The following is a 22,522-nucleotide window of genomic DNA, read 5'->3' on the forward strand; positions in this document are numbered from 1 at the left end:
CGAGAATTTGGGGATGTTCTTACAGAGCTGAGCCTCTCTTCTTTCTGCTTCTGCCTCTCTCAGGTGCTTGGCCAAGTTCCGGTTCCGCAGTTCCCTCATCATGCGCTCTGCTTCGGCCAACTCTCTGGAAAAGTCACCTGAAGGCAGGTTGTTTCCTTCTCCGTCTGTCCCAGAGATCTGCTTCAAGAGAACTAAAAAACATCAAATAGTTTATTGAACTGGGAATTCTAGGATCCAGCAGACCAAAAAAAAAAAAAGGCAGAAACTTTTATGGAGGTTTCATATTAGTTTTAGTATCACTATGGGATCTTTTTCATCATGTTGAACTCTTAAAGGGAATTCTTTCAGTGTACAATGAAGGTTATGTAATGAAAAAAAATTTAATCGGGCTGAATAACTCTGCTTACTGTGCACATTCCGGATGACATTTTTAATCTTCGTGTCCAGCTCTTTTGCACTTTGGGTTGTCTGATCAACATTATTATACAGTGTTTGTGCTTTTCTGGAATTCATTTGTGCCTACATGAAAAATAAATTGATTAGTAACGAATTGATTCGGAAAAAAACCTAAAAACGTTTTGAAAGTGAAAAAAAATCGTTAATTAACCTAACATATTACCTTTTCTTGCAAAATCTCAAACTCGCGATTCAGATTACTCAGTTCTTTTTCCAAGCCGTCGATTTTTGATCTGTGATTTGAAATGGCAGAACGGTAGTTGAACAACTGATTCTGTAAACAAAACACAAAGTCGATGTCACTTTAGAGTAAAAATTTAGACTAAATCCTAGTAATGAAATGAAAAGAGTCACTTAGCAAGACCCAATGCTGGTTCCACAGGAAAAAATGTGATTCTTTGAAAGAGGTTACATGAAGAACCTACTTTCTGATGTAAATTGTGATATGGCTCTAAAATAAAGCAGCAAATGTGCAAAATGTGAATAGACAAGAGATACTTTACTTGAATTGATGACCTGACCTTACAGAAATGAGGGCGATACTACTTGCCTGATGGGTTCATTTTCGGATTTTAAAACAAATATAGTTTTTAAATATTTACAATCAAACTGACAATACTAAATGCAGTGCACATGGCTACTTTATTGAAGGAAACATTAGATTCAAAGAATCTAATCTAATACAGCTGGAGGGAACTCAGAGCTCATGCAGTTGAATAGCCTCATATTACAAATGAGAAAATGGAATCCCAAAGAAGTTGAGTGACTTGTCCATGGCTGATCAGTGATTATTTCAGGACCATAATTCAGGTCCCTTGTTTTTTTTTGTTTTTTTTTTTTTTTTTTTAGTACTAAACTGACTTACGACTTTTAGAAGCTAACATTGCTGTACATTATATCTAGAGCAGTGGTTATTTTCAATTGCTCTGGAAAAAGTATTAATATCTTGAAATATTTTACAAGAAAAAATGATACTATTACTTCCATATGTATGTCAGAGCCAGTGTTGGGTAAAAGAATAGACACTTTAGAGCCTAAGTTCAAACCCCAGGTCTACCACTTAGTAGATGAGCCTCACTAAGTCTTACTCTGCCACTAGTAAATTGGGGGTTATAATATTTAGCTGCAAAGTTAGCTTTGGTGATAAGTGAGCTCAGATATTCTAAAATGTCATGTGCACATGAGCACTGAAAAATGTTACTTCCCTTCTCATACTTATTCCTACTGAATCTTCACACTGTTTGTATGATATGGCAAAAGGATAGTTTTATTTTAATTTTACTAGGGGAAAACTGAGACACATTTCTATATAGTATATCAGCAGAACATCTGGATAAGAGGTCTAGTGGATAAAGCATGGTCTTAGAATTTAATTTTGATTTGAATTCTTCTAGAACCATCATGTACTAGCTGTGTGGTTTTAGTCTCATATCTATCTTTTAAAAATTGAATTTAAGTTTTATTAAAAAAAAACAACTTCTAACAAAGAAAATCTCAGGCCCACTGGAAAATTCTATCAAACATTTAAAGAATTAACACCAATTTAACACAAATCTGTGTTTGAGTCTTCTAAATGCAAGACATTAAACTAAACAAAGGCTCTATGAGAAAAATTAGCCCAGACATGTTCAGTAAGTAAAAGATGTTCACGCAGAAGTGTTAGTTTTGTGTATTCACAAATACTTTCCAGCAGTAAAAATCTAATCTTCATTTGGATCAGAGGAAGGAGGAAACCCCCTGAGCCTTAGATGGAGTCAGCCTCTTCCCCATTCCCACAGCATCTATTCACGTGTCTATGTCGGGCCGCAGGGCATTTACCCTCAGGTCCTTGGCCTGGGTCTCCATGTGCCTCATCTGCTCCAGAGTGTCTGTGCTGGCACTCAGGCCCTGCAGCCGAGACTTGACCAGGCGGAGGTCCTCGCCCATGGCGTTAAGGTCATTCAGGAGGGTCATCACACAGCTGTCGCAATCTGCAGGGGCCACAATCAAAGGCAAACGTGCTACGCTGGGGCTGCCGGCATGCAAAGAGCACAGGGGCTGTGCAGCCGGTTCACATACATGTACACAGATCGTCACAGGCAAAAGTCACAGCCCTGGCCTTCTCGGGAGGGATGCATATTCTGGAAAAAGGAGAGCCCTATACACAGGGAGCATTTTAAAAAGAAATGGCAATTCCATGCAACTCTTTGCTTAGTTTTGTACATGCAGAAAACAATAATAAATAGCTTTTACTTATGGAGAGCTCGCTATTTCCAAATACATTGTGATAGGGATTTACCAGCATTTCCCCATAGCCCGATGAGGCAGGTCTAGTTATTATGTCCATTTAGCAAATTATGAAACTGAGGCTTCGAGAGGCAAAGTCGCCTGCTAAAGGTCATACAGCCAGTAGTGGAGAGAGGCTGGAAGGGACCCTAAGTAGTCCTCCTCCCACCACCTCCCACCATGGCTTTCCCAGACTGGAAATGGCACGTCCCAGCACGGGTTCACATATCTTACACTAACCCACCACCCAAAAAGAGGCAGGGGCTTTCTTTTCTCACCGTCACACTCTTCTGGGGGGCTGCCATCTTTGGGTTCTTGGTTTATGCAGTCTGAAAGCAGGAAACAACCAAAGGAGATATTGTTATTAAACTTACTCTTCATCTGCTTCTTAACTTGATTTTCAGAAAAGCTAGTTTTGAAAGATTTTAGTCACCCAGTTACCCAGCATTGCTGGCTCTTCCCATCCCCTCCCCACCACCCCCGCCAGGGAGCTCTGTCAGCTCCCAGCAGGCTTGCTGCAGGAACTTTTTGCGTGGCCTCCCTCATGATACAGTCCATTTCTTCTCACAAAGGTCCTCTCTATAAAGGGCCATGATTTTCTTATTAAATTAAAACTCTTAATCATTAGTGTTAAGGCTTTCTTCATATGTTCGTGCCTCTTCCAGTACCATTCAAGAACACTGAACAAACATTCATTGAGTGCCTTTGAGCACCCATGGTGTGCTGTGGCCTGTTCTAGGTGCTGGAAATACAAAGGTATCAAGTCAAAAATCACTGCTGCTCTGTGATTTAACAGTCACACGGGGGAGGCAGACAGATTGCAAAACAGAGTGACAGATGCCGTGATAGACATACGCACACGATGTTAGTGGGCCCACACTGCCAACTACGTATGGCACACATAAGCTGAGTTTCTCGGCTGCAGTCAGGAAAGCCTGGTGGACATTCTGGAATATTCTTTACTCCTTGCATGTCTCCTCTTATCCCTATGCCACACATTCGTATACAGACATGCCCTCTCCCTTCCCTCTGAGAAATAATCTAACTTCACCACAGCAAAACTCGACTTGACATTTTCCTGGACATGCTACAAGAGGCTTTCATGCAGCCAGTAACATTCTACACTTCGTGTGTATATACGTACATTTTAAACCACGTCTACTTTTAATTGTAAAAAAATAAGTTCATTGATGGAAAATTTAGGAAAGTCAGAAAAAAAAAAGTATCACCCTTGATCCTACCACTTAAAGACAATCATTTCCTTTATATATATGTTTGTATACATTTTAATTTATTATATATAATCATAGGTTTCTTTTACTCATCCTTTTTAAAAATATTTGCTCATTCTTATATCTGTATATAGTTGTGACACTTTTATTTCCTCAATTAGTCTATAAATGCCTTCCAGCCAGTAAACATGCTTTTATTGCCTCCATAGTTTCCCACGGTACCCGGAGCAGTTTATAGGGGATGAGGCTTCCCTGGGTGATTGGTTTATCAGTGCAATTTTCCCAACAAGCTTGAGTTTTGACCACCAAGGAATCTGTACATTATTAGTTGAGGGGAGGAAAAAAAAGAATAAAAAAGAAAAAAAAAGTTCACATGAACAAGTCAGCCTCATGCACGAGCATTTTCTTCCATTTTTGGAGCAAATAGTTACCATCCTCAATTGAGGTTGCTATTTTTGTTACTGGAATAGGGGAAATGAGGGTTAGGGAGGCAATAATCCCATGAATAAGTTGTGTGTGATGTTGAAACTTCTTGAATAGCTCCAGTGACAGTACAAATCGCCTCCTTTTAAAACAGTATGTTTCATCTTTAAACGTTTTAAACATTCGACATTTCTTCCTTAGAATGATTTAAAATAGATCTCCCTCTTGCTTTCACTCTTTGCTATAAGTTCTGTCCCTTCCGCCACAGAGAACGAGATCAACCTTCCCCCACACACCAGCCTGTCAAGTAGGTCCCTTCTGGGTCCTCCTCTCACTGCCATGCTCAGTCCTTCCTCATGTGACGCGGTTCCAAGTGTCACACTGGAACACTTCACAGTCTCACACTCTTTCTGAACACATTATAACTCATCTACTGTCTTCTAAAGACATAAATAACCCTCACACGGGGACTTCTGTGAGCAGAGTGCCATGGAACGGTGGACACTTGGCTCTGGACACTAGAACTCGGTAACGATAGCATGAGCTGTCTTAGGGGCCACACCACACCCTTGAGCCACACTGAGCTAACTGCTGATGACAACCTTAAACCTTTTTACACCTCCTGCTACTAAACCACATCTCATTTATCACACGCCTAAAGGTTGATGTTTTTTTCTGTCAGACCACATGCATGTCCTTAACATAGTTTTGTCTGGTTAGAATTGGCCCATCATTCCAGGATGCGGAGGCCCTTTTGTATTCTAAATGCGTCATAATAGGCATTTGCTATGGAGGGAGCTGGGGAATTTCACCCCCAAATATGGCACCCTCGTGTGCTGACTATTTTAAATCAAAGGCCTTTGGAGCCCAGCAGATGCTGGAGGAAGCTTTACTCTGATACCCCCTTATCTGGCCACAGTCCAGATCTGCCAAAGAAGAAAACAATTACTTCTTGTACCCTGATGAGTTTTTATTAACTGAAGTCATATCACAGGAAGAAAGACTGAAGTCTGTTTACACACCTGGACAGACTTTTGTCACCAACTGTCGTCTGCTCTGCGGGCCCAATAGACTTTGTCCCAGGCCTCATTATATGTCCTCCATGACCATTGAATCCTCCTGAAATCACTTGCTATCCCCCTTAAAATCATCCACATTTTCCCATCTCTCTTTCCCCAATGAAGAAGGGTATGGAAGCATCTGTACCCCACTGAGTTATTGGGTAACCAGTCTCCTGTGATTCTCCTGTGTTAATGCACATTAAAATAAAATTTTGCATGCATCTTCTCCTATTGATCTGCCTTTTGTCAGTAGATTTTCAGTGAACCTTCAGGGAGCGAAGGGCAAGTTTTCTCTTGGCCCCTACACTATTCTTCCCAACGCTGTGTCATCAGTAACTGGGTAGGCATGCTTTCCACATTCCACCCAAGTCAAGTGTTGAACAAGACGTAGCCAAGGATGAAGTCCTGAGGCAAGACAACACCACCCCACTCTAGACCGCCATCAACCATTCACTCTGCATTCCTTTGGGAATCGCCACGTGCCAACTCTAATTCATACTTCCAGGGTTAGTTCCTCACCTTGTCCATGACTATCAGATGAGAGATTTTACCCAAGTGTTTGGTGTTACACTGCATTAGTGGCATTTTCCTGATAAATCGTATTAGTATCTCCATCAAAGAAGGAAGAGGTGGTCTTCCTTTTTGTTCCAAGTTGTTCCTAATGAACCCTCCTAACACCCACTAATTATCTTTTCCTTGGTGTGTAAAATTCACCCCAATTACCCACCCACATTCCAGAACATGTATTGCTAAAAAAGGAAGAGTACTTTGAGTTCCTCGCATCCACACGTGAAGAAAGATGTGATGACAACCTTACAATCTCAAAGGGACGTCTCAGCAAAATCACCAAAGTAGGGGCGGAAGTTATTTTAGTTAAAATTAGTTGAGTTTTAAAAACAATTTACTCAAAAAAAAAAAAAAAACTAATTGAAGTAAGTTATTCACCAAAACTGCAAATATGACCTAAGTATTCCCAGGGTTGTTAAAACAAGGGGACAATATATTAGCTGGAACTGTGTATCATGCTTCCTGAAAATTTGTGCTTGTGTTCTTAGCCTGTTATTTGACGCCAGTTTTATGAACACGGGTTAGCAGCGGAGTGTGGCGGTCTTACCTCCAGTCAGGGGGTCGCAAGTGCCTGACTGGCCGTTACCATTACAATTGCATGGTTGGCAGCTACCTCCAAATTTCTGGGGATTTCCGAAATATCCTGGTGCACACCTACACAAAATACAGAAAGGAGGAGAAACATCTAAATAACTCATCATGTATCCCTAAGTTTTTCAACTTCTGGCTTTCTGTTTGGGATATTGGAACCCTATGGGAAGAAGGCTGACATAGATTTGCAACCATGAATATTTCTTGATACAGATATTTACCCCTTGAATTTCCTCATAGAAAAAAAATTTAGGGATTCATGTAATTTCAAATTTTTGCACAAAGGAGGGCTTTCCTAATATTTCCTATTGGTATTTTTTCGAGTCTGCATAATTCACGTCTGCACTCATGGTTGCAGTGCTTGCACATATTAGGTGCCAGATAAGTATTTGTTGAATGGATAAATAAATGATTGGACTAATAATACCTATTTTGGCCAATGGGTATAAGATGAGAGATAATGCAGCAAAGAATCCAGCACAATGCCTGCACATAATAGACACTCAATAAACAGTTGTTATCATTACAAAACATGATGAAATACTCATTTTCTAACTGGTATCATTGGAAGTTATTGCATTTCAGAAAATAGATGGGAAGTAGAAAGCCTGTGTATTCCCTAACTGTCAAGACCATAACTAGGCTGAGGAGACTTATCTAAGTCTACTAGGCGGGGTGGTAATGTGCTAATAACAGGGCTTTACTTTGTGACTAGCCAGGTATGTACCTAACAAATCATGCCATGCAGAAGATCTATACTCTAAAATGCTTTATTTCTAGATGTCTTACCTAGATCTAAACTTTCCATGTAAAAGATTCATAATTACAAAGTACCCTATATTAAAGCCACATAAACATTCAGGAAGTTTGATTCCACTTCTTCCTCATTCTTGCAAACCATTGCTTACTGATTAGAAGACATAACTCATCCCTTATTCTCATTTTATGGTAGTGGCTAAACACAAAGGAATGCAGTAAAACTTCCCAATTTCATAGATGACATTGGTACAACAAACACAGAGTGTACACGTTTGTAATCGGTGGCTCTGTGTGGCTGAGGGAGAAAAGGTAAACGAGCATGGTGAGGTTTGGGAAGACTTTCCTACCCCTCCCCCAAGCCAGCGCTGCCTCCTCTACCCAACTAGCATCTGTGTAATGTATATTCCTATTTTTCATCCTCCACTGTCCTTGTACTTATCACGGACTAGTTGACGACTAGCCTGGGTGCACAATTCATGTTTAACAAATGAAGAATGTTGACATCAAATTGGCATTTACCCATGAAAAAGGTTTTAAAAACTTTTGAGAAATGATAGTTTGTTTTCTTGAGACGTCGACTGTGACAAACACAAGCTGAGAGGAGAACTGTTAATTAAAAATCTCCCTTCAAATGAGCCACCTGCCAAATGGATGTCTCATCGAGCCTATTGCTGTTTTCTGCTTCATTGTTGTTTGCGAAGAACCAGAAGGAGAAGTGAATTAGGCAGCCTGTCCAGGCGTGAGTCCTGTGGCTCTTAAATCACAGAGCCTGGAATCCCTCCCCAGTGCCCCCGACCCACCTTCCTGTCTCGCTGGTCGGATGCCCCTCCTGCTGCAGCCCTCTTACCTGGTTCTCCCACCTCTTGCTGTTGTAGTGGCTTGGTTTTAGGTCTGTCTACCACTGGGCTGGACAGCCCTGGAGGGCAGAGTCTGTGCTCTGCTTGTTCCAGTGCTTTACACTGTGCCAGGCATATGCTAGGACCACCATACATTTTTCATTGAAAGAAAGAATGAATAATAAATGTGAGGCAGGTGTGACAAATGTTCCTTTTGCTGAAATGGAAAATGGAAACTGGAAGAACCTTAAACTGTCTCTTTTACCATAGGACAGAGTCTGGGCTCCTTAGCTGCTGCTCCATGTTCCCGTAATACGGCAGCCCCTGCCTTCCACACACGGCAGTCCCCTCCAGCCCTGCACCTCCATCTCCCGGCTCTCCTGGGTTCTAGTCATCCCTTAGACCTGCCGAAGTCCCACCTGGTCCATAAACACTTCAGATAACCCCAGTCTAGAGTGGTCATGCCTTCCTAGGAAAGCTGGTTGATTTAATTTTCTGTTTTTTAGAAAATTTGGTCAAACTCTCCTAATATTCATCCAGAAAAAGAATCTGCCAGAATGACTAAGGAAAGAATTTTAAATAAAAGATACAAGGGGAGTCTTGCTCAACGACATACTCAAAGGCATTTCACACTTTCAGAAATGATACAGAAATCATAATGGCACAAACAAAATAAAATGTACAGAAACAAATCCAAGTGTATGTAGAAATTTTGTACATACACATTTAGCTTTAGTGAATTCAACTAAATGGACTTGGTAAAAGACACACAGAGAGAGAGAGAGAGAGAGAGAGAGAGAGAGAGAGAGAGAGAGAGTGTGTGTGAAAGCATGAGAGTGAGAGCATGAGAGAGAGAAAAGCAGCTGAAACATCTGCCCCAAGGTCACACAGGGAGCTCACATCCTGGAGTGAACATGACATGGGGGATATGAACCTGCTGTTCCCCTGGCTGCTCTAGCTCCTCATGCCTCTCCTAGCGCGAACATCTCACACTAAGTACAGTTCAGCAGTGGAACCAAACACTGCATATATTTCATGCAACATGGCCCTGGATTATTGAGAAATGAGATGTTGGAATATTCAGGGTTATTTGCACTGTGGTCAATTTTTGTCTTACATGCTGACCTTAAATATATCTGGCATGTGATATGCGAAACCACCAAAAAGGTTAGGTTCCAAACTTCCATCAAAATAAAGACTTGAATGCAAGAAATAAAACCACTGAAGTACTAAAAGAAAATATGCATAAACATTTATATAACCTCTCTAAGCATGATACCGATGGCTGAAACTCTAAAGGACAAAAGAGTAGACACAACTATAGTAAAACTTAACTATTGCATACATGGAATTGACAAAAACAGAACTAAAAAACAAACAAGCAAAAACAAACTGAGAAGAATATTTACAACATATTTTATGAAGGATTAATTTCCTATAAAAGAATTTTCTACAAATGGAAGAAAACAATAAAAGATGAACATTCAAATAGAAAAAAATGGGTAAATGATCTAGAAAACAATTCAAAAAATAAGATTTGTAAATGGTCAATAAGCACATGAAAAAAACAATCCAAATATTAAACAAAAATTTAATTAAAATGATACACTTTTTCCTATTAAATTGGCAAACATTTAAAATATTGATCATTTTCAATATCCATTGGGGCAGCAAGTTGCTCATTCTCTTTCACTACCTTTCTGGAGGGCAATTTTGTAAAATATATGAAAAGCCTGAAAAATGTACCTATCCTTTGATCAAGAGGATCCATTTTGACAATTGTATCTTGAGGATTTATGTACACAAATATTTAGCTGCAAGGATTTGATTTTAGTGTTGTTCTAAATAGAGAACAAAGGCTCTCTAAAACCAAGAGTAGGGGATTATGGAACCTCAGTGGAAACTTTTCGGTCACTGATGTGATGTTATCAATGCATGCTTAGTGATATGGAAAGATTATGGAAAGTAAGTAAGATGACTAACATAGCATTAGATAAGAAAAACAAACCAAAACATAAAGTAAAACAGAAATCTACTTTTCTTTTTTTAAAAAAGTCCCTGCATGTAGAAATGATGTGTAAGAATATGCAGCAAGCCTTTAACAGTGGTGCTCTGCGGGTAAAATGATTATGAACAGGCTGGGCGCGGTGGCTCACGCCTGTAATTCTAGCACTCTAGGAGGCCGAGGCGAGCGGATTGTTTGAGCTCAGGAGTTCGAGACCAGCCTGAGCAAGAGTGAGACCCCGTCTCTACTAAAAATAGAAAGAAAAAATTAGCCAGGCATGGTGGTGCATGCCTGTAGTCCCAGCTACTCGGGAGGCTGAGGCAGAAGGATCGCTTGAGCCCAGGAGTTTGAGGTTGCTGTGAGCGAGGCTGACGCCATGGCACTCTAGCCGGGGCAACAGAGTAAGACTCTGTCTCAAAAAAAAAAAAAAAAAATGATTATGAACAGGACTGTGTGTGAACCTGTGCGCCTGTGTTCAGCGTGTGACATAGCAGGGGTGTGGTGGGGCTCACTGGTTCTTTGCTTACTTGTATCACATTATTTTTATAATAAAGACATTTTCAAATTAAAAACGTGGGTCATATGATTCATTTTTTATACTGTTACTTTTCCAAGTACGCGTGGCACCTTCTCAGCTGCACTGTAGCACCTTCTCTACCTCCACAGCGCTCGGCGGTGCCCTACGCATGGCGGCTGATCATGAAAATGTGTTCGTGAACAACCAAAGCTTGGCTCTGTGGCCCTTCAGCACCAGTTTTACACTTGCCATTCCACAGCATTTGTTCTTTTGTTTCGCAAACATTGCTGACCACCTATTATGTGAACAGTATCATGCTAGGCACCAGAGATTCGGAAATGAGTAAGACCAGACTGTCCTGAAAGGGTTCAAAATACAGTGAGGGGATGGGGGGGTGGGCGCCCGCATTAAGTAGGGGTGTCTGTGGGGGGAGGAGTGTGCAGGAATGAGTTTATATGGGGGTGGGAGCATGTAGAGGTATCTGTGTGCTGAGGGGTCTGTAGCGGTCTATAGGGGAGAGGTTAGGAGTATGTAGAGATATGCGGGGGAGGGGGAGGCAGAAATGAGGGGAGGGGTTCCTAGGGATGAGTTTACATGGGGGGAGAGGTACGTAGGGTGTGCGGGACTGAGGCCTGTAGGGGTGTGTGTTGGGGATATGTAGGGCTATGTGTGGGTTTGTGTTTGTGTTGTGTCTCATTCTCAGATTTCTGAAACATGTGCAAGGCAAGAAAGAGAAAGACGTTAATGATTTCTTAAGTGAGCAGTCTTGTATTTTTCCTAAGAGACTTTTTCCAGCCTTCAGTAAAATTCACAGCCCCACCCCAGCTAAGCCACCGCCCAGTGGGCCCCACCTGCAGCCCTGAGCCTGCAGCTGGCAGAGCCCGCCCGCCCCCACCTGTGGCACCCACCTTTCGCACTGTGTCCCTGTGTAGCCAGGTTTGCAGGAGCACCTCACGTTTCCCCCGTTCACAACACAGCCGGTGGCAAAACTTAAAAGAAGACAGAAAAAAGTAAAAACATAAATCAATAGGCTTTAAGCTCATTATTTTTTTTATTTTTATTTTATTTTATTTTTTTACCACAAAGGATTGACTTGCATTAAGTAAAAATTGAAACCCAGTGTCTGGCTACTTTTTTGTGTGAAGTAAATTCTGCCCATCAAGACTTGTAGAGATAATGATGAATTATCTCAGCTGACATGGAGCAAATTGTGGTGAACAAGGACTGAAGGCATTTATTTTATTTTTGGCTGGGAGAAGTGCATTCTTTCCCTTAACACAGAGCAAAGTAACTCACTTTGGAAGAGATGATTACAACAGCATTTTTCCAGAAATAACAAGGAAGGAATAAAACAAGTCTAGGCAGAAAAAAAGAACAGAGAGTTCTAATTCTTTTAAAAAGAAAAGTTTCTCCTTGTTTATTCTAGTTCTTTTGTATCGGCCACATTGCCTTCTGGGAAGGAAAGCCGGTGGGGGTGGCCAGGCCCTTGGAGCCCAGAAAGGAGCACAGAGCACACTCGCCTGTTGTGGCATCTCTGTGGGGACAGCCATGGGCCATTTTCACCTTTTTTTAAACCAAGTTGTGGAATTTTGTTCCCTTTTCCTTTAGCTCTAAACTGACAATATTTGAGAAAAAGCTTAAAAAAAAAAAAAGAAGAGAGAGAGAGAGAGAGACCACGAAAAAGCCCTGTTGCCTTACGAAGTGTCTCCATTTATCATTCACTGGGAAGAGAATTCTTATTTGGGAAGCCTCTCTTGCTCTCTTAGATGGATGCAGAGTTAAGGGACAGTTAGAAATTTGTCAGTAGTATTAATATTGCTGGAAGGTGAATTAGACAAAAATAGAGTTTTATTGATAAATCTGAGAGACTACGTGTTACTTCAGCTTCATGGAAGCTGGAAGCTGACCCGGATGATAACAATGTGCTTTGCAAACAAAACCGAAAAGCTTTCTTCAAGCACCCCCGTGGAAATCTTGCTGCTTTCTGCTTTTGCCAGCTTCTGCTCAAACAAGTCTGGGCAAGCGTCAAGCAATAGATCCCTCTACAAATGAAGCTGCAAGATGGGGTGAGCATAACAGGTATCAAATACATAGATAGCAAAGCGGGGTGAACATTTCGAATATGTCTCTCCAGAAAAGCCACACTTGGGCAAGTGACTGCTGGCGATGCTGGGACTTGGCCCGTTTGCCTGATACTGGGCTGATGTCAATCTGCCTTTGGGCCAACACTTGTTTCTGAGCCTGTGTGCTACAGATACTTCATCAGGATCTTCTTGATAGTCAAACCGACTCTTGCTTTATTTAGTTTATTTGTTATGTTGTTCTTTGCTTGGACCCTGCAGTGAACACATCCTGCTGAACAAGAACAGGACAAGGTGCCAAGCCCAGAGAACACGGATTACCATGAAAACACAGTGGTGGCTTCCCACCGACAGAGTCTATTGGCCACACTGGAGCCTGAATCAGATCACTCGGTGGCTCAGACCTGTCCCCAGGCTTCCGCTGCACTGAGGACAGGATCCAGAGGCTCCACTCCAGCCTGCAGAGTTCTACAGTACCTGAGCCCTGGCGGCCCCACCAGCCTCAGCTCCGGCTCTCTCCCATCCTGCACTTCAGCCACTCCCGCCTTCTCGTGTCCCCAAACACATTCTCACAGGCCTTGACCTTCCATTTCCTCCTTGCCTGGGACCCTCATGTTTCCGTGGCTTCCTCCATCCCACTGCAGGCCTCCTTGGCCAACTCCCTGCAGCAGCCACTCACTCACTATCACCACACAACCCTGTTTCAGAAAATGTCATCTCCATCTGAAATCGTTCCTCTTATTTACTTGTGTACGTATTTATTGAGTGTGATCACACACCCCCGCCCCACTCCAGGTAAAGCCCCACAAGATCAGAGACTCCCCCATCTTCTTTCCAGTTTCCCCAGCACATAGTGAGGGCCAAGGCCTGGCCTGTAATGGGTGCTCAAGAAATAATTGTTTAACCACTGAACATACAGCAGGGAAAAAAGAAAAAGGAAAAGGAAAAGGAAAAGCCCAGAAGAATACAGCTTGGAAAGACTGTTTCTGTTTTGTTTTTGTTTTTTTCTTGCATTCTGTGTTTGTTCATTTTTTTTTACTATAACGGTTTTATTGAGATCTAATTCATGTATCAGATGATTCACCCATGTAAAGTGTACAATTCAATGGCTTTTGTTACACACACAGAATTGTATAACCATTACCACAATCAAGTTTAGAACATTTTCATGACCTTAAAAAAGAAATCCCACATCCTTTAGCAGTCAGTTCCCATTCCTCCCACCCCCAGCCCCAGTCCTGGGCAACCATCAAACAACTTCTGGTCTCTCTAGGTTATTTTTAAGTCTCTATAGTACCTGTTGGTATGAGGACACGGGCAGGCCCTGCAGGATCCGTGGACGGCATTCCCATAGTGACCCTCCTTGCAGCGCTCACAGTGGTCCCCAGCAGTGTTGTGCTGACAGTTCTAGGGACAGGTGGACAGCACAGGTAACAGCAGCCTGGTACATTTATTACTCTTCAGATCATTGTAACCTACACACTTAGAACTCAAGTCCTCTGACTTTACAGCGATATCAGTTCCACTAATCATACATACTTCCTGTCCATCTAATCATTGTTGGTGCTAGGAAGAAAGGTATTAAGTGCCCTTCCATCAGTTACGTGGTGTGTAATGTTGGGGGCGTGACGTGGTGAGGACAGGCCAGCGGGGTTCACATCCCACTCTAACATCCTATGGCTGTGGAATCCTGGGACAAATTCCTTCACCTGTCTGTGCTTCATTGTTTCTTCCATCAATTTCACTGAAGCACGATTTATATACAGTTGTAATTTTCTTCAAATGGACAGAGTAATGCCCACTTTCCAAGGCTTTTGGGGAGAATTTTTAGAAAGTAAAGTATACTAGCCCCTTGGGAAATGCAGATTCTTTTCCCTCTTCCCCTTGGAATTGCTTCTAGGAAAATGACCATCATTTTACCTCATAGTTCATGTAACAATGATACACTGAAGATCAATATAATTGAAATGTTTTTAATACATGGAATTTGTTAAAATGATAAAAAGTTTTATAGTATCTGCAAGAAGCATTCAACTTAATTCCAGTGTCCCAAAGGAGCAAGAAATTAATTTTATCTAAGTTTTTTATTCATATTTTTGGAAATCCAATTATTTTCATGTCAATGCCTAATGAAAGTTGTTCTTCAGCAAAGTGTTGAGATGATACAACTTTGCAACTGAGCAGTCTATTACGACAAAGTCTAGTGGCATGGATCGAATTTGTTCATTTTGTGGAAATTTTATCAGGCCATAACTTTTCTTGGTGTTACCCTAGTAATAAAGTTCTAAAGTATCCAGGAAAACTCCCCTTGCTGTGGGCATTTGATAATTCAGAGACACTTTGTGTTAATTATCTTGCCTGGAGTAAGTATACTTTAAAAAATTTGCTTATATATTTTACCTCTGTGCAGAGGTGGTGCTAGTAGGAAGCTTTAATGGGTGTGAGTTTTTAAATAATATCTGAAGCTAAGTTGGGGAAAAACAATGTACATGTATATTACAAGAGGACATAGTTCGTTCGCAATGGAAAAGATTGCCCAATGTCATCGGTTTCTCCAAATTGAACAAAGCCGTCCTTCACAAATGTTTGAGTAACCGAAAATTATGCAAAACACTAAGATGTTAAAATATCCTCTCATATTTTTTTCTACATATAAAATCATGCTATAATCACAGGAGACTGGTAAGCATTTCAGAAAATGTGGCAGGCCTTTAAAGTAGAACACTACTCACATGTTCACAGCACCAGAAAGTTCACCCCTGTCTGGACTCCCTCCTTCCTTCCTCAAATCTTACTGTAGTGTGGGTTTCTCTTTGAGGTGCGGACACTGGGAACAATCCTCCCTGCAGTGGACCAGGCCACAGTGGTGGCCTCTCAGGAGTGTCAGAGGAGGACACCAGCAGCTTCCTTCACCCCTAACTCTCTCATAAAACATTGGTCTTTTGGAGCTCATTATTTACCTTTCCATTTTAGTTTTCTTTCTCTTTTAATCCAAATGACAATTTTTTTTTTTTCCCAAGACAGACTCTCACTGTGTTGCCCAGGCTAGAGTGCCATGCCGTCATCCTAGCTCACAGCAACCTCAAACTCCTGGGCTCAAGCGATCCTCCTGCCTCAGCCTCCCGAGTAGCTGGGACTACAGGCACGCGCCACCATGCCCGGCTAATTTTTTCTATATATTTTTAGTTGACCAATTAATTTCTTTCTAATTTTAGTAGAGATGGGGTCTCGCTCTTGCTCACGCTGGGCTCAAACTCCTGAGCTCAAACAATCCGCCCGCCTCGGCCTCCCAGAGAGCTAGGATTACAGGCATGAGCCACCGCGCCCAGCCCCAAATGACAATTTTAAAGAGGAACATACCCTGGATAGATATGTTTTAGTCCTATGACTACTTAGTTCTGAGGTTGAAAACATCAGAAGCAAGAACATGGAGAAATGAGAATTGTGGTGAGGACATCCGCACTCTACTAAAAACACCCTAAACACTGGTCCTCCTCAGGGGCAAGGGAGAGGATTGTGCATGGAAGGGTGTCATAACCGTGTTGCTTGGTAAAGTCCCACAAGAATGTCTGAAATGCTGTTTGCCTTCAACTGAGAGGCTACCCTGGAAGCCGTCTTCGTCAGTCCTGCAAATTTGAGGCATCTCCCTGTCTAGTGTCCTTGTATTTTATTGTGAGCGAGTGAGTGAAAGAATGAACGAATGCCGCAGGAGCCACTTCCACTCCCATGGCATGTGCTCACCTAGCTCCACTTGCAACCAAGTATCTATTGGGCATTTACTACATGCCCACCTATGCTGGTACTAGGGATGCAAAGGCGGGCTGGCACCTTGCCTCGGGGTAGATATAACCCTGTACATGGACATAGGCAATATCATGTGGAAAACAGGATGACAGAGGTGTGCCAGCATTCTGAGGGAGCGAGACGAGGGGCAGCTGCCCCTTCCAGAGCCTCAGGGAAGCCTCCTGGAGGAGCTACTGCCTGCCAGGGGATGGAAGGAGAGGGATTAGCTGGGCCAGAAGTGAGGGAAGGGCATTCCAGGCACAAGGAACAGAGCGTGCAGAACTTGGGTCTTGCACGTGGAAGGAGTGAGGAGTGACGGGTGTCCCCGAGGCTGAGGTGTAAGGGGGCTCCAGGATGCAACTGGAGGGTGCCTGAGACTAGCCCTGAGGGTGGTGGGGTTCCTGCCCTCTGTGAGCCTCAGGGCAATGTTGTCGGCTGGGAATTCCAGATAAAGCCTTCCAGTGGAGTGGGGAAGATGGGAATGAAAAGAGGGATACTGAAGAAAGAAGATGAGAAGAGAAAAGGGAGGGACAGAGGACGATAGGGGTGACAGAGACAGTAGAAGGCAAGGGGAGCCGGGGGAGAGAAGAAAACACGGGGAGAAGGTGGGGCAAGGAGGAGAGGGGGAGAAAGGCAGGGGCCTTGGCAGGAAGCAGGGAGATCGCTGTAGGTCCTTGTGACCAGTGGCACCCACATACGCATCACCTGCTACTCCTTCCCTGGCCATTGGACACATACACATCCTGCTGTACCGGCAAGGAGTTGGGTTATTTATCTTTCAAACTTCAAAGTTTATTCTTGAAATGACATGGAGATTTGCACATGGGTGAAGGGCCCTGATTTTAGAAATTTACTTTGGACCTTGAGAAGTGAAGGTCAATTTGCAGTGGAATCAGCCAGAAGACCCAATTGATATTCAAAGGTACTTGACTTCCTCATTATTGCTGAGAATGAGCACTGTGTCCTCCCCTTCCACATAATGGACACGTTTCAGGGCAGCATCAGCACTCAGTACCGGCCATGGAGCAGTTAACTGAGCGCAGGCATGGACTCTGTGTGTGTGTGTAGTGTGTGCATGTGTGTGTGCACATGTGTGCGTGCAAACATGCACATCCCCCACTAGACAGCACGCTTCTTGAGACGAGAGATTGTGTCTAATGATTTGAACCTCAGCACTTACTACCTGCCACAACAGCAAATGCTCATTAAGGATTTCCTGAATGAATGAATAGTCTCTAGCAGCCACAAGGCCATCAGGGACAAGTGAAGACAGAGCTACAAAGAAAGGAAATGGAAAAGAAAATCTTGTTTGATTAAAATATGAATTACGACTTTCTCAAGTTATCCTTCGCTAAGTGAATGGACTACAAAGAAAACTCCCTCTGTTCTTTGGCAGCTTTTATAAGGCAGACTTGATATCTAGTAATGGTTCAGTGATAAGATAAATATTTATTTTTAACTAAAGCATCTACTTGTGTTACACATGACATACATGAACCATTACATAGGAATGCTACCAAGCTGAAAAACAGTATTTTCTAATGCTTTTTTCTTTAATTTATAAGGTTACAATTCAACAACGTATTCTATCCGGCGGCTCTTTACAATGATTTCCTGTTCCTGCCTGTCCCATCTTGCAGAGGAAGCAGTTCCCTGGGCCGTGCTGAACTGGCTTAATATAGTCTAGGAACTCAAATAGTTGAAACACACTCTAGTTGCACAATGCAGAGGAAAGCTGTGCCAAGGGAGTGTGTTTGCAAAGGAGCACAGCTCGACTGGGGCTCTGTGTTCCTGGGAGCACTGACGCTCTCTCCTGCCCTTGGAACTGTCCATTCTCCTCACTGGGGAGGCCCTGGCTGCTGGGAGGAAGAACTCTGATGAAAGGGGATGAAAGAAGCAGAATAAAAAGGGTTCTGCCTCATGATGGAAAAGAAAAATTTCCTAAGCAACTAATTTTATTTGGGAGAATTTTATAAAATATTCCAAAATAAGATCCATTATGCTGTAGTCATCAAGGACTGCACCGACACCTCGAAGAAAAAACAATCGATACAGGGCACGTGCAGCCCCGGGATGCAGGGAGGAAGGGAGCGGGGAGGTGGCCCTTTCCTGACTCTGACGTCCTCCCCCCGCCTGTCCTCCCCAAGCCCTGCTCTGTCTTGGCATAGTGGAGAGTTTGTGCTGGACTGACTGCGTGTAAGCCTCAGGCCTTTCGCAGCACCCCCTTCTCCCCTGTTGCTTTTCTGAGTTACCTCTCGTCTGACAGCAACAAGCCCCCTCCTGCAATTTCCTGTCACCCTAACAAAACTGGGGACCAAAGGAATGGCTCTGATTTATTATATCCTGGAAAGAGCTAAGCCCCAAGATCTACCCATTAATATGCTTAATGAAGCAGAGATTTAATTTAATCATTCAGACAGGGGTTCTCTTCTGATGGTACATGTTAAAATGGAGGAAAAAATGAAATGTAAAATAATCCAGCTTGATAATGCTGGAGCCTCCTACATTTACACGGCCACCTCTATTTAGGGTTTGGGAGGAGATGTGTCACTGATGTCTCCTGGCAGAGTAGGGGGAAATGGGGAGAAACAGATTGTCTGCGGGCAGCATTACAGTATCAGTGTACTCACAATACATATTCCCGAGCCATCCTGGCAGCGATTGGAATGTCCATTGCACTTGCAGGGAACGCACTGTCCGGCATACAAGCCTTTGTGATCTCGATAGTATCCGGGGTTACAACCCTATTTTGCAAACAAAGTGTTTAATCAATATAAAGAAAGAAAATAATTACTAACCAAAGCATGTGACAATTGTGACTGTGAAGGAGTCACTTTTCTTTTTAAGAGATGGGGTCTTGCTATGTTGCCCAGGCTGGAGTGCAATGGCTATTCACAGGTGCAATCATAGCACACTATTGAACTCAAACGATCCTCCAGCCTCAGCCTCCCAAGCAGCTGGGACTACAGGTGTTCACCACCGAGCTCAGCTGAAGCATTCACTTTTTCGTCTTCTTTCTTTCATCCAGTGTGTAGATTTCTAATTTCAACCACCAGCCAGGTCCACCTGCTTTTCTGTAAGGTTCTGTTTGGTTCCTGTGCCAAGGTGGGAACATGAGACATACGGTGAGGAAGTCAGAGAGAGGGTAAGTGTGGAGGCAGAGAGGCGTTCTCATATCACTTATTTTGAGGGTGGGTGGAGGGGGTGGAAGATGGATGAGTAAAGAGAATCAGGACCCCCATCCTTAGAGGGGAGGACATTTAACCAAGTCACTTCAAGTTCAAGTTCTCTTCAGGGAGCCATGCCCTCTCCCAGTGTGGCTTTGGGTTAGTGAGGGATGGGGGGAGGTACAGGAGCAGGAGTTGGGGAGGGGGTATAAGGAGTCTGAACTGGGGCCTACACAATCATGGTGCAGTTGGTGCAATCACTTCACCGCCACTCACTAGTCCATGGGCAACAGGGAACCCCAGGGCAGGGGCAGCGTGCTGAGCTCCCACACAGGACTGTTCACCAATGTCTGCTCCATACTGAGCACACGGACACTAGGCCTGAGGGAGTCTCCCTGGGTGTGGTCTTGTTTCCTCGTTCAATGTTGCCTTGATTATTACTATCTCCAGGACATTGTCTCTCTCCAGTATAATACAAGTTATTATTTTTCATCTGGATGAAAAAAATTATAGTTTTCTTTTCATGAACTAACATCTTTTTTAAAGGATTCTAGTTAAGAATGCCTCCAATAGGGGGAAAAAGTAATTTAATTATTCTTATATCAGCTGTTAAAAATTATTTAGATTTCTGTCTTTAAATAGAGTTACAGACATGTTCTTTATTTTGGCAGAGCTAATCAGGGCACAGACTAAAATCAGACATTGTCCCTAGTTTCCTTCACTGATCTCCTACATACCCCGTCTTTAAAGCACCAGAAAAAATTAATATTTCAAAATAAAGAATAGTCTTTTATCCTCTTTAAACAGCACATATGTCTGTAAGACTCTGAAACTACAGTCAAAGGAAATCTTGACATGAACAGTCCATTCTCATTCATTCATAGTCATAATGGTCTTTCTACCTGGTCAAGCAGAAGAGAGGAAGAAGCCATCGGACAGGAAGGGGAGACAGAAGCCCCATGCTCTGCCTGGGGTGGAACCTCTGGGTGCTGCCAGGAGCTCCTTCCAAAATTACCAATGAATACAGATCGTACATAACAACAAGACCGATATATTGTTCCTTTAAGCTATTAGGAACCATGTTTAGGGAAAAAAACACATCGCAAAAAAATAGACTATTAGGTGCTATATGAATAGGCTTGTCTGAAGGAGAGTCGAAGTATGAAAGGAATGTTCTTTTGCCGAAAGCCAACTGAAAGATACATCTGAATGAAACGCAGCCAATGATGGTGCAATCATATCTACAATCTCTACTAATACGTGGCAAGTATCTTATAATTATCACCATATATCGCATTACCTGCTTACAAAATAATTGTATTTGGTAAAGAACAAATTGTTCAAATAAACAAATAATCTGGTTAGTTTATGGCAACATGCCTAAATAAAAGCTTATTTAACATGCTTTGGGGGAGGATAGTCTGTCCTGATTACAACTAAATCACCCATCTTAATTTGTTTTTGATTAGAAGCAGAAAAAATACTCTGCAAGAGTTATCTATCATGTGACTCTCGGAGCATTTGTCAGTTCCTGAAATATTATCATTTTCTCATCTCTTAAAAAGCAAGCAAAAACACATTTTACAAAAAATTTCAGTTCAAACATTCAGATTATATGAAAACTTATTCTTTAAATGAAAATGAATGTGTTCTAATATATTATTTCAATACAGGAGTTTTGTAACTAGTGAAGGTTTTTCAAAGTGATGATTTTTCATGCTAAGTTTTCTGGTAAAATGGTACAAATGGTAAAATTATGCCCTATCTGGTTTCTAGGGCTATTTCAGCAACCAGGGATTTATTTCTCCGTAAGTATACAGGTAACATCCAGGAAGTTTAAAGAAAGAGAGCAGAATTTATGAAAGTTTCATGCCTGGCAAGTTGAAGCATGTCTACTAGGTATTATTCAAACTTTGATCACTTTTCTTAAGCATGGATTCCACTGTTTCTCATGTTTTACTTTGTGGGTTGAATTTTCTTCCAAGCAGCATTTGGAAACCTATAGGCATTGGACTCTTGTCCCAAGGGTTGGGTTGCTCTCTGAAGGTCACAAAGTTTCATAGCATATTAATACCCCACAAGCATTCAAACTCTTAACTGTCTCTGCATTTCCAGGCGGGCTGATGTTTATGGGGTTTGTGGTTAATAGCTCAGGAGAGCAATCTGTCAGGCACTGTAATAAACACTGCCAGTCAACGCGACCAACGAGGCTACCATCGGCGCCTCCCCCAGCCCATCAGTTACTCATTAATCATCCTAACTCAAAATGTCACAAAGCTGGAAACCCTTCCCCGTCCCAACCTCAAATTTAAAAGGAACGTTACCTGGCTGGGTCTAAACTCCGCATAACTTGTTGGCAGTTGACTTTGACCCGGAGGCTGAAGAAATGGTACCCTTTGCTGTTGTGAATTGTACCCCAGACACTGCCCCAGGGCTGCCCCAAAGATCCACAGCCAACCCGCGCTGCGGGCCACTGCAGGGGGCATGCTGGTCCCTTCGTCCTGCCTGCTGCCGCGGGGTCCTCTGCCTCTTCCTCTTATACCTGCCCTTCCTGCTCGGTGCCCCGGCCTGCCTGACTCAGGTAAGGAAGGCTGTCTGCGGCCGGGGCCCCACCTTTCAACTTTACACATGAGTCAGCCTGCTCGGGAGCACACATAACAGTCTGCAGGTACGCACACCGCTCTGTAATTCCCGTGAGGTGGGGCAGGCATCACCTTCTACCCACCTCACCCCGCAGGCACTAGACGATTAGAGCAGGCATAAATCACAGGCTGAGTCA

General features: G+C 42.8%; 1 protein-coding gene across 4 annotated transcripts in view; it reads right to left on the reverse strand.

The window, feature by feature from the left end:
* The window catches only part of LAMA3 (laminin, alpha 3), a 252,466-nt gene that overhangs the window by 45,915 nt on the left and 184,029 nt on the right, over positions 1-22,522 (reverse strand). Inside the window, exons 1-10 of one of the 4 annotated variants that reach the window (XM_012662687.1) lie at positions 22,068-22,229; positions 19,207-19,320; positions 14,091-14,200; positions 11,621-11,701; positions 6,552-6,658; positions 3,000-3,050; positions 2,275-2,426; positions 620-730; positions 408-519; positions 24-191 (exon numbers count right to left, since the gene is read on the reverse strand). In XM_012662687.1, coding sequence (XP_012518141.1) covers positions 24-191; positions 408-519; positions 620-730; positions 2,275-2,426; positions 3,000-3,050; positions 6,552-6,658; positions 11,621-11,701; positions 14,091-14,200; positions 19,207-19,320; positions 22,068-22,229 — 1,168 coding nt within the window. Of the gene's footprint in view, positions 1-23; positions 192-407; positions 520-619; positions 731-2,274; positions 2,427-2,999; positions 3,051-6,551; positions 6,659-11,620; positions 11,702-14,090; positions 14,201-19,206; positions 19,321-22,067; positions 22,230-22,522 lie in introns of those variants that run through there. The other 3 variants (XM_012662685.1, XM_012662688.1, XM_012662686.1) reach the window with 3 other exon arrangements.

Source organism: Propithecus coquereli, unplaced genomic scaffold (genome assembly GCF_000956105.1).
Source record: "Propithecus coquereli isolate 6110/MARCELLA unplaced genomic scaffold, Pcoq_1.0 Scaffold773, whole genome shotgun sequence".
NCBI classification, from domain to species: Eukaryota; Metazoa; Chordata; class Mammalia; order Primates; family Indriidae; genus Propithecus; species Propithecus coquereli.